Source organism: Hippopotamus amphibius, chromosome 1, assembly GCF_030028045.1.
Source record: "Hippopotamus amphibius kiboko isolate mHipAmp2 chromosome 1, mHipAmp2.hap2, whole genome shotgun sequence".
Lineage (NCBI taxonomy): Eukaryota > Metazoa > Chordata > Mammalia > Artiodactyla > Hippopotamidae > Hippopotamus > Hippopotamus amphibius.
Genome location: NC_080186.1, coordinates 192,646,921 through 192,659,613, shown reverse-complemented (window position 1 = coordinate 192,659,613; position 12,693 = coordinate 192,646,921). Strand labels below are relative to the sequence as shown.

Here is a 12,693-nt window from a genome sequence, read left to right as displayed (position 1 = left end):
TAGTTAATCTTATGTGGGGTTTGACATCCACAAAGCAATTCCAAGAAACTAAGGGAGGACTTATACTCAGAAGTTTTTCATTGTTACTTCTGCTGTGTTCTGTTGGTTACAGAGGACAATTCAGTGAGGAAAGGAACAACACAGGGCATGAGAAGCAGGAGAAATGGTTCACTTAGGCTGAAGGCAAGATGCAGAGGCACATCTTTGAAATTAGCTACCACACCATACATATGTCCCCTTTGTTCTGACTCTCTCATGGGGTGAATGAGTGAGTTCTTTGGAGTACCTTGCTTAGCTTCCTCCCTCTACAGTTCACTGATTTGGAAGATCTGGCTTTCTAAACATGTTCCACTGCTTGTTAAAGTCTCCCAACAGTATGCTTTTTATCATCTTGCTTTTTATGAATTCCTATTTTCTGATAAGCAACATCTCAGAAAGGATGCCAATGAAATGGTCCATAGGTATTATCTGAGGTGCCCAGTTAATCAATGGAAAACTCAGGCATCTTTTTCACAGCAAATTGTGAAGTATGTCAGTTTAAGAGCTTTTCTCTCCTCCTCTCTTGCTCTATGATCTCTCTTCAGTTTTGTCTAGTTTTTTTCTCCCTTTACAATCAATATCTACCGCAGCTAGACTCAAAGGCAGAACAAATATCTATTTAAGACAACATTTAATCTCTAGAAATGATTCTTATAAAGCTCTCCTCATTTGGCTTCCAGTAAAGTAAAGCACCCTTCTACTTTTCTTGTTTACAAGGAAAGGAATTTTCATTCATAAAATGTATTGTACTTACCAGCAGGCTGGAGAAGTCCTCTTCTCTTCCTTCTCTCTGATTTCAATATTTTAGTCAACAGTTGTGAGCAGGATCAGGTTGTGACAGGGCCAGTTCTTCTGCCTCTTAGTAAGGCTTGAATGAGAACATATGCCCCCAGTTAAAGGTGGCTTTCTTTAGAATGTAAATAATTGATGTCCCTGGTTTTCTTTTTATCTGAATGTTCTAATAGCAATTCCAGGGAAGCAAAAATTCCCAATCAATATGGCCTTAGACAAACAACACGACCTTTTGTCTGCAAGTTCATGATTTATGTAAGTGTTCTGATTGAGTATTCATTCTTGGGAAAAGGCGTAAAAAGTTTCTTACAACTATATGATTATATAGACAGAGAAGATGGTACAAATCAATTTTAAGAGAATAACAACAACACATATTTACTTAGGTATTAAAATGACACACTAATGGCAAATTAGGCTTAGTATATAGGCCTCTAGCCAATGTTTTCTCCTTAAAGAAAAGGTTATTTAAGTACTTTGAACATACAAAGTGAAAATGATATAAAGGGAAACAAAATGCTTGTTTCCTTTATACTTTCTTTAGATAAACATAATATATTCTACTTCTTATTTTAACTTATTTAATGTACACATCTTGTGCTAAAACAGTCATTTCATATCACGTGAAAGAATTTTTCAAGGACTATCTCCCATTATACTGGGACATAAGCTTCCAGAGTCAACATGGGAGGCTTCAATTGATATTAGTAGGACTCACTGTGCAGAGAATAAAGACACTCCATTCAATGCATTCAAATTCAGTTTATAGCTGACAGACCAAAACGCATCACTACTGTCAGAAGCAATCAGTTTTAGGATGGGTCAATTTGGAATGAGGTAATGAACTTTGGCTTAAGTAAAATGGCAAATATTAACTAACAGATGGCAAAAATATTAGTCATTTCTTCACATCTGTTTATATGACAAGTGGAAACCAAAAACATTCGTGATTATAAATGAATAAGGTAATATATTAGTTACAACTCTTTTGTTTCCAAGTGACAGAAAAACAATGTACTATTGGTTAGGATTAAGATTGTGAGATAGGGAAAATGCAAAATAACAATTGCCTAAGAAGAAAGAAGTTATTTATCTTTCATAGAAACATAAGTGGTCCAGAGTTGGTGCAGTGGCTCTAGAGATATCAGAGAACTAGCCTCCTTTTAACGTTTTACACCATAAAGTTCAATGCATGACTTTCACCTTGTGTGTCCACAGGTTACCACCCATTATGTCCACATTATATCCAGCAAAAGGCAGGAAGAAGGAATGATATGGTCACGCCCAGCTTCAAGGAAACCTGGGAAATTTATCCTTTTGTCTAGTGACAGTTCTGTATATCCGTTCTACTGCTGAGAAAGGCAGGGAGAATAGCTGTTGGGAGTTAACTACCAGTGTCTGACACTACCAACTTAACATACTTTAAGTAACAATGGAAATGTTAAAAATTGGGATGGCTTAAAAGAACTAAGAACAACTGAGTGGGAATAGATATTCCCAAGCCATCATCCAGACTCTCTGTCTCTTGTCTCTATTTCCCCTTGTGTATATACTTCATGTTTTCTTCTCAGGCTTTCCAGTTCGCATTGTACCAAACGTGACTACTGACGATGCTGAGCCTTTATGACTTTCCAGTTTGTTCCCTGGAGTATCTGATTCTGTTCTTCACTTTGTTTCAAAATTCCCTAAAGTGCTTTTAGTTCAGCTTAGGTCAGCCACTGATTTTTGGACCAATTGACTGTGACCAGTGGAGTAAAGTATATAAAATAGCCATTACTTTGTTAACCATTGGTGAAGAGGGGCCATTTCCCAGAATGAAGAGGAGATTAGATAAAGCAATTGAACAAATAATGAATTATAGACATATGTAATTTACTTACATATGTAATAATAATGATAATTTATTTTTTAAATCTCTTGGTAGGTAAGCTCTAAGAAGTACTATAGTCTCCAATAGCAAAGATCTTTTGTTATTTCTAATTCATAAATAACAATGGTGGTTGATTTTCCATTTTCATTCCTGGTCATTTATGATTTTTTTTTAAACATTGTCTTTTTGCATGGCAGTATTATTATTATTTAAATATTTCCACTTCATTAGCTTTTATTTTATTTTATTTATTTATTTATTTTGGCTGCATTGGGTCTTCGTTGCTGCACACGGGCTTTCTCTAGTTGTGGTGAGTGGGGGCTACTCTTGGTGGCCATTCATGGGCTTCTTATTCTCTTGTTGTGGAGCATGGGCTCTCGGTGTGGGGGCTTCAGTAGTTGCAGCACACAGGCTCAGGCTCAGTAGTTGTGGCTCACAGGCTCTAGAGTGTAGGCTCAGTAGTTGTGGCTCACGGACTTTATTGCTCCGCAGCATGTGGGATTTTCCCAGAGCAGGGACCAAACCCATGTCCCCTTCATTGGCAGGCAGATTCTTAACCACTGAGCCACAGGGAAGTCCCATTTATGATTTTAAATGATGCAGTATTTTGAAGTGTCTTGCATTGGGTCATTTGAATATGAAACATCTGATCTTCACTCTGATGTGGGAAAAAATACCTGAATCTAAGTGATATAAACTAATTTGATAATTTATAAATTAATCCTGATAAACTAAATAGTTTATTTTGTCAAAGTAGACTTTTTTTGCATGATTTAGTCTCTGAGTCAGCCCATAGAAGTGCTTCTACACTGAGTGTGTTTTGTAATATCAAACCTAACCACAAATCTTCTGAAACCTGTGTTTCTTGTGTTCTGTTGACATTATAGCCAAGAGTTCTGCTCATTAAATTTCTGGGTCAAAAGTGAACTAGCCTCATAGGGTAGGCCAATTTCTTAAGACTTTATCAATGTCAAATTGATTTAAGCTAATTAAAACTATTACTTGAGGGCTTCATTCTGAAGTTCATGCCAGGCAGAAAAAGAATAACTTCTTCTACATGAAAAAGGGATTTTGATTTTTCTTGCTTTAATGCACTGTCTAGTGTATAATAAGAATCGCATTGAGCAGGATGGAATAAGAATCCCAGTAAGCATACCAGGAATTTACTTCCATTGCTCACTGTGGCCCCTCTTTTCAATATTCCACCCTATTTAGAAGAAGATACTAAGTTCCATAGCCGCAAATAGACAGAGCAAGCAAGGCTTTAAAAACACTTCTAAATCACTGAAGCATACAACTATAATCATTCAGACTTAAAAGCTGATGATATATAATGATTATTTTACTCTTTACAATGTACTAGCATTCTGACAAGAGCTTTACCAATGTTGCCATTTTAACCTACTAGGAGGCAGTCCTCACTATCATTTGTGGAAGAGGAAGTCAATCAATTAATTAATGTGCCCAAGGTCACAAATAGATATACGTAGCAGAGCCAAAATTTGAACCATGACTTAAGTATATTAAAACCTTGTGCTTTAAATTACATTGTTATATCAGCTAACAATGCCTCTAAGCTGTGTAAATTTATCAGTAATATTATTCTAATTTGTCTCTAAAATGAAGTGACTATGATGACAATCCTGAATTCTGCCCCAGTTTCCCAATGCTCTTATTTAATAGATTTATTTTCTTAGGTCTATTTATTCAACAAATGTTGTGGCCTTAATATTCAAGAAATACCCAAGGATGATGAACAAAACACTTTTAGTTGTTTTTAGACCTTGTTCTCATAGAGTTTTTGTGAGATGAATGATTAGTATCACATTAATTGCACGTATAACTTATTAGGCATTAGAAATACAGAGCTAAACAAGACAGAAAAAATTCTTGACCTCATGGGGCTTGTAATCTATGAGATTATATGAGTATTTTAACAGACATCTGTGACCAAGAGAATTTTAACACACAACTTTAGAGTTAGATGAAAAATACAGGCTTGCAGCAAGATAAGTACTCCATTTAGAGTGGGGTGAGCAGGAATGGAGACTGTTGGATGACAAGGTCAGAGAGACAGCCAAGGACAAACCGTACAGGCCTTGTTGAGGGAGAGAGTTTGGTTATTATTATGAATGACATGGTAAGCACTGGAAGGTTTTGAGCAGACAAGGGGTATAATCTGACTTATGTTCTTCAAAGATCACTGTGGGCAGCTGGGTGAATGTGCTGTAGGAGGACTAGAGTAGGGCAGGAGATCCAGTGAGCAGACTTTGAAATCCTATATGTTTAACGCTGTATGGCAATTTACAGAGTGGAATTATGAAGAAACTCATAAAAGTCAGTGAGTTGTTTTTATAAATACTAAAAGCAAACGGAAGACAAACTATAAAAATAAAACCATGGAAATATTAGCATCCAAAAATTTCACTAACTTAAATATATAAATCAGTCTTTCTTCTTACTTTCTTCTTGCTTCTTATTTTCATCTTTTTTTCCAATAAAGGAGTCAGGAGCACTTTGCAGTCTTCATACATTCAGGGTCCATCTATTATAATTCACCAATATTGCAATTCTTTTAAGATGTAAAACAAGTAGGCTGTGTAATCAACTTCAAACAATTAAGTATAAATCGATCATTTACCTGAGAGAGCCAACTTGAGAAATACTAATGTTTGTAGGAGCCAAAGTCAACTTTGCTAATAAAAATATATCAGTAATATAAGAATTTTTTCAAAGATGAAATATATGGGGTTTCATAAAATAGCCAAATTAATTTTTCCCTCTACTGAAATGTCTGATTTCTTTCAAGACTTTAAGGGACTTACACAAAACATGGTGCCTGATGCAGAGAATTCATGCCGTTTCCTTTGCTTACATCTCACTATTTAATCTCAAAGAGGCCAGAGCTCTTAATTAAAGACAAAGATGGATATGCTTTGGTACAAAGTTGTTTTTATTTCTGAATGAGCACACTTGTGAAAGTGGTTTCCTCAATAGCAGAGGCAGGTGGAGAGATGGAGGTCACCTCTGTGCAGCAACATGCTCCTCCCAGATCAATAGGAAGCTGGCGATGCTGTCTTCCTCAGGGACCAGATGGGCCAAGTCCTGCAGAATAGCCCACAGCCATTATTCTGTGCATCAGGCTGTGCAATTGATTTCATGATAACAGACAAGAGGGAAAGGGCTGTCAGGCTTGACTGCCTCCTGTCAATGCAAGAGCCCTGGAACAGTATAATTCAGAAAATTTTTGTCAATTTGGGTAAGCTAGGATGGAGTCCTGACAGGGCGATTCTGTATTTGTCATGTAGTTTGAAGGTGCACTGGGAATCTTGTCTTTGGTGCCTGGGCAGTGACTCGCCTGGCTGGAATAGTACGTCATGATGCATGACTCAATTTCACAGGCAAGCCCCATGGAGGATTTTGTTTTCTGGGTAGGAAAGAATAAAAAAGGTGGAAATGAAGGGTAGAGTTTATTTTTCAAAGCCCATCTAGGATATTCCATGTTTCTCAATCCCTGCCTTGCCTTTATATTGTAAACTTATTTTTCTGTCAGTGTCTAAATTTCAAATATCTACACGATATAAAATAATCAACTCTGCGTATAATCAAATCAGTAATGTAGGAAATGGAGAAACTAATGTCTCAGGAACAAGAAAAAATACTCTAAGTGTCGCTACAGTTATATTTTGACTTGGATTGGGCAAATCAGGTTACAATAATTGTGTCATGTATGGATGGATTTAAAATCGTGCGTGAGGCTGTGCTAAATCATGTGAAAAGTGTTTGAATGAAAACATTAATTACATCTCATAGTAAACATCAAAGAGACTAGACAAGTCACGCTTTTGTTTTGTTTAATACTAGAGATGTCTGAGCTACTTGACTACAAATTCCCTAGGGCCCCTTTGTTTTGTCGTATTTCATCTGTTGTACAACTTCATGGACATTTAGATTGTTGCTCTATGGTTTACAAATAACGATAATGTCAAAGTGGCTTTTTCCCAAGATCTTTCTAAAACTTTAAAATAGGAACTTAGGGATCCATTGGAATGAAAGGTAACATTCTGTTCAATAAATATTAGAGCTCAGGTGCCTATTGGATAGAAGTAAATTCGAGGAATTAAAGATATGCCAGTCACAAGTCACAGTCTATTAAGTAATAGACAAATTAAGAGAGGTTACTGAAATGAAATGTATTTTCTATTTGAAATATCAAAAACGTAAAGTGAAACCAAACCAAACCAAAAGCAAACAAGTGCAGTGGGATTTTGTAGTTTTAGTTTAAGATGTAATTTTTAAATAGTTCTGTACAATGTTGTTACTGTGCTAAAGATTAAAATATGAGCCCCTTGTCTTCATATTCTACTGGAAATTATCTTTCAATAAATATTTGAGCAACTATTAAAGGGAGATGTTATGCTACCCTGGCACTTTATTGGTATTGCTGAAATTTATTTTAAATGAGATATTAAGTAAGATTTTTATCTGTGATATTTGGTGATGTATCATAAGAAGTTTAATTTTCTCTTTTGATTTTAAAAATATATGTTCATAATTTATTTGGTTACAATATTTACTGTTTATCACAAATGGTTGCAATATAATCAGGAATGATTCATACTTTGTAATACTTAAAAACATAATTATTAACAATTCATATTTTATAATTAATAAATAATATATTAAAGGCCCAAGATAAGTCTGATTTGAGATTTACCAAAAGGATAAAGTTAATTTTGAAACTGTTTGAACTTTAGCTATAATAAATAAAATCTTTAGTAAACTGATTTTCTGAGTAAGCATATCTCACCTGCTTATTTGCAGATAGACCAATAAAATTAGTATATCCCTTCCTTGCTAATTTGTTAATTTTGGTATTTATCAAACTAGAATGTTAAATTTAGTGAAATATTTTTCTGAGATAATCATATGGCATAGTCAGGATGTTTTATCTTTTTACATATTGTAGGATTAGATTTGCTAATATTTAAGGAATTTTACATCTATGTTCTTGAGAGAGATTGACCTGTAACTATCTTTTCTTATAATGCCTATATCTAGTTTGGGTATCAAGTTAATGCTGGCCTAATAGAATGAGTTGGAAAGTATTCTGTATTTTCTGGGAGGTTTTGTATGGATTTGGCATTATTTCCACTTTCATGTTGATAGACTTCAGTGGGCAAGCCATTTGGACACAGAGTGTCCTTTGCAGGAATATTCGAAATTGCACCCTAAATTTTTTTAAGACATATAAGGTAATTCAGCTTTTCTGTTTCTTCTTGTGACAATTTTGACAAATTGTCTTCTAAGAAATTTGTTGTTTTCATATAAGTATTTGAAATTATTATCACCAAGTTGTTTACAATACAGTCTTTTTACACTATAATATCTGAAGGATTTGCAGTGATTACCTCTCTTAAATTTTTGACAATGCCCTTTTTATTTTTGTTTTTTTATCAGTCAAGTAGACATTAGAAATATGTTCCTTTTTACTATGAATCAGTCTTTTTTTTCTTTTCTTTATTGCTCTTTTCCATTTGGTTGATTTATGCTCTTAGCTTTATTATTTTCTTATTTCTACTTAGATTTCATTTGATCATCTTATTCTAGAGTCTCATGATGAAGGCTTAGGTCACTGATTTTAGACCTTTCTTCTTTTCAAACATAGACACTTAAAGCTGTAAAGAATCCTCTAAGTACCATTTTAGCTGTATCACACAAAAATGATATCTTGTAACTTCATTTTTATTTCATGCAAAGTGTGAAATTTATTTTTCTAAAGAATGTTGGTGAATTTCCAAATATTTGTGGATCATCCAGATATGTTTTTGTTTCTGATTTCTAATTTGTATTCATTTTGATAAGGCAACATGTTCTATCATTTCAAATTTTTAAAATGTGTTATCTGACCCAGAATGTAGTCTACTTTGGTAAATGTTGCTTATGCAATTGAATAGAATGTAATCTGCTGTGGTTGAATGTGATGGTCTTCAAGTGTCAAGTAGATCAAATTGTTTTTGTTCTTTAGGTTTTCTGTATGCTTACAGATTATTGGTCAACATGTTCTACTGATGAGAAGTTTTAAGTTGTCCAACAGTAATTGTGGATTGTCCATCTCTGCTTTCAGTTCTCTCAATTTTATCTTCATACGTTTTGAAGTTCTATTTGTCAGTGTATATTCATTTAATATTTGTATATATTTTTGATAAATTAGTCCTTTTGTTAATTAATAGCCCTTTTTATCCTGATACTGTTCTTCAACCTATATTTTGATATTAATATGGTCAATTTGAATCTCTCATAATAAGAATATGCACAATTTTTTTTCCATTTTTTAAATTTAACATTTCCATTTTTTATCTTAAAATACATTTTTATAGACATCATATAAGTGGCTTTTTTAACATTAAAAAATTATCAGATAAGTCTCCTTTGTTTCCATTTTCCTGGGTATCACAATACTACAGTAATCAATGTCCAATGTTATTTTATAAATTGTGTCCATTTATCTACTTTCTTTTTTGTGATGAGAGGACAAGTCTTCTGCAAGTTACTTCAGCATGGCAAAATTAAAGTCTCATGCTTTATTTTTTATCAAACTTTTCAAAATATATGATATGTTTTGGTTTTTTTAATCAGTTATAATATTATAATACCTACATAATAATCTTCAAAAATATTTCTTTTCTGGTCTCAGGAAACTTGAAACTTCAATTTGTATGCATATTGTTGTTTCAAAGAGTTATAATACAGTCATTAATTACAAATTTACAAATTTTCAAGTAAAAATATGTTATATGATATTAGGAAAAACTATTTTATGGAGCAAGTAGGACAGAGGTATGAATTCATGGAAATATGAATTCATGGAAATATGAATTCATGAAATTATGTAATTCATGAAAATTCTAATTATTTAGGAGAAACATTTTTTCAAAGTCTGAGGGTAGATTTAAATCACTAGGCATTTAGATTACAGTGAATATACTTTAAAGTCTTATATAACCATTTCATTTGCTAATAACAATATCTGCAACATGCTGGAAATTATACCATTGTTATGTATTTAAACTGAGGATCACTTTTTTTTTATAGAAAGTCAAATATTTTATTTTCATTAAAAATTTGAAGAAATGAGAATCATTTTTTACATTTATGGTTGCTGTTTATAAGTTTGTATCTCAAGATACACCAAAAGCGTCTAAGGGTTACCAGTGACTTTTTGCCTAAGCTCTAAGGAAATTCTGAAACTTAGTGCCGTTGGGCTTGTATTTATTAGCAAGTCTCCTCTTTCAACCATAGGTACTTGAAAATGTCCCTATGGTTGGGACAGGAGAACAGTGAAGGGTCTTTCAGGAACAGAGAACCCAAGTTATTAGGTTTCTTGAGGAAGGTGGAGAGAGCTCTATGCTTGTCAGTCTTTCAAGCTTCTCAGGAGCTGTGTCCATTGTGGTAGCAATAGTTGTCTTTTGGGTTTAAAGACTCTGAGCTCCAGAAAGCTAAGGTCAAAGCCCAAGCAGCTGCCTATCCCACAGAACCCTTCTCAGAGTAGCAGAGTCAAACCTGCATGTGGTGCTTCTGAGGCAGCCTTGGGAAGGTCTTCAGGTAGCTGTTGCAGAGGTGAACAGACCAGAAAAGTTTTTATCCTAAATTATTTTCACTTGAAAAAAGAAGGAAAGTTCCCAAAGTTAGCTTCACATTCTTTCAGCACTGCTCCCAGAGAAGTCTGTCTGCAAAGGTGTGATGTTGTGGTCATACCCAGCATACTCGGAGGTGGCAGTACTGGCCAGCTTGAGCTGCTGGGTGGTGTGGGTCAGCTGGAACGCAGCATTGGGGTACGCTGTGTCAGGCAACAGCGTGCACTCCCTTTCTAGCATGTCAGCCACCCCTTTGAGCAGGTCCAGGCAACCAAAGGCCAAGGTGTTGTGGGATTTTACAGAGTGAAGCAAGACACCGAGGCTATATGCAGGAAGCAGCATTTATTTGTGCCGACACAGGCTCAGCAGATTGGTATCCAAAGGCTGAGCCCTGAACACGGCAGGGCTGTTTCTTTTATACCTTTTGTTAGGCTCCTATACATTAGGCTTTCTTTGTCCCCCAAATAAGGTAACAAGGAAGGTAGCAAGTGATTTGATTGGATACTCTTCTTTCATGGCCTCTGGGCTGTTTTTTAGAGTTACAAGGGCTACATAGTAACAGAGGTAGGCAGAAAACATGCAAGAGGCTTTGCGGAGTAAGCAGGCACATATAGATAACAACTGGGCCCAGCTACATGTCTCTCCAGTTGAATTATGGCCTCTGGGTCCTAAAGCTCCTAGAGTTCCCACCACAAGGGCAGCCTTTCGTAAATGGTTCAGCTCCTTATAGAACGTCTGCGATTTTTCGTCTGCAGGTAGTTTCCTTGCATTTCTTAAAATCTTCTGTACATCTGTCTGCAGACCACTGGCTTTGATCCACACAGTCACATTCTGGGCATAACTGCGTTTGTTTTCAGGCTGCAGGGGGAATGGGCTCTTATTATCATCCTCACCATAAGGGTTCTCTTTAGCATCTGAAATAGGACCCAACTGTGCCATTTTCCCTAGCCATGGGAGAGCTTCTGGGCCAGGCTTAAACAGAGACATGAGGTTTGATTTCTTGCTGTCAGCTTGGGAGTAGAGCATTCCATGCCATTTAGGACCTAACTGACCTATCGCCACCATTCCTTCCACTTTTAGGCTGCCACGGAGCAGGACACAAAACTCGGGTATTTTGCCTGCAATCTGATTGGCTGAATTTTCATCTTCATTGTCATCAGTTATACCAGTACCCACCTCATCACCTTCTTTGTTAAGTGCTACAGGTAGGACCAGGTGTCTGGATAGAGCTGGGGGACTTGAAATATCAGCTGTATCAATAAAGCCCACTATTTCCAAATCTGTGTTAATGACTTTAGGGACAGGATCGATTTCCTCACCTACAACAAAAGGTTCTGGCCTGGGGAAGACTTGCACATCAGCGGTTAGGTGTCCACACTTGAGAACAGCATGGAAAGGTGTATATGCCAGATCTATCAGTTTTCCAAACATAGACTGTACATTTTTCAAGCACAAGGGACCATCAGTAGTAAAAATCTGCCCTTCACCACTGCTTACACCTATAAGATGTTCAAGGCAATCTAGGGAATCAGTGCTCTGAAGCTCTCCCAGGTTTGCCATGCACATGATATATAACTTAGGTGGGAAAGGAAAAGGTAGTGGGAACCTGTTGCTCTTGCTGCATTGGCTTTGAGTAGCCAGGGAGTGCCGCACTGACCCTCTACCAATGCCAAGACAGCCATCTCTCACCAGAACAACCTGACAAGGAATTGCACCACCCCATTCTTGCTGAACCATATTGCAAACACCAACTAATGCAGACTCCAAGCAGGTTTTATCATAGTCATCCACATTACTTAGTGCTTCCTGTAGGGTGTTATAGTCTCTTGTGAAGGGAACCATCAATTCCCAGAGTGATGAAAACATCACCAGAGCGGTAAATGCAAGCTTGTAATTTGTGGCCATGTGCTCAAACAGCATTGTCAAACCATGGGCTGCCAGGTGCTTGTGCTGATATTCCTGGGACCCCTCGATAGACACAGGTTGGGTCATGGAAAGGGATAGGTCCATTACCACAACTGTAGGCATGATGAAAGTGATCCCAGTGTTCCTAATCAGAATGCAAGCAGATAGCTGTAGATAGAGAAATGCTTAAAATCAGTCAAGAATTTTTGAGATCTGGAAGTCTCTTATGGGAAGAGGTGGTGAAGGGGGCCTGGGCAGGGGGCTGACATCGTGGTGCTCGTGCGGAGCTCCGGCGCCACAGAACGAAGGGAGGCCGGGGGCAGTGCCCCGGAACTGGCACTGCAGAGACAGCGCGGGGCAGCCACTGGGGCGGCAGAAAGGCCGGGCGTTGGCCCCGCGTTGTTCCCCACCGCCGACCCCTTCTCCTGCTGCTCCAACAAGCAATCAAAG

General features: G+C 36.7%; 1 protein-coding gene across 3 annotated transcripts; it reads right to left on the bottom strand.

Annotated features, from left to right (window-relative positions):
• Positions 1 to 10,395: 10,395 nt before the first annotated feature.
• LOC130829051 (integrator complex subunit 14-like) lies at positions 10,396 to 12,405 on the bottom strand. Of its 3 annotated transcripts, none has more exons than XM_057695198.1 (3): positions 12,130 to 12,366; positions 11,037 to 12,036; positions 10,396 to 10,622 (listed from the first exon to the last, which is right to left on the bottom strand). In XM_057695198.1, exons 1-3 carry the CDS (start codon positions 12,364 to 12,366, stop codon positions 10,396 to 10,398), a joined length of 1,464 nt encoding a protein of 487 aa, XP_057551181.1. The 3 variants fall into 3 exon arrangements, with proteins under 3 accessions (XP_057551181.1, XP_057551190.1, XP_057551198.1); XM_057695207.1 differs by having other exon boundaries at positions 11,037 to 12,140; positions 12,288 to 12,366; XM_057695215.1 differs by having other exon boundaries at positions 11,037 to 12,405.
• Between the last annotated feature and the right edge of the window lie 288 nt (positions 12,406 to 12,693).

Bases quoted from the DNA above. Each gene is read 5' to 3' on its own strand.
- LOC130829051 (XM_057695215.1), bottom strand. From the start codon at position 12,366: ATGCCTACAGTTGTGGTAATGGACCTATCCCTTTCCATGACCCAACCT. The intron at 10,623-11,036 runs CCCTTGTGGTGG...AATCCCACAACA, and splicing joins GAACCATTTACGAAAGGCTG to CCTTGGCCTTTGGTTGCCTG.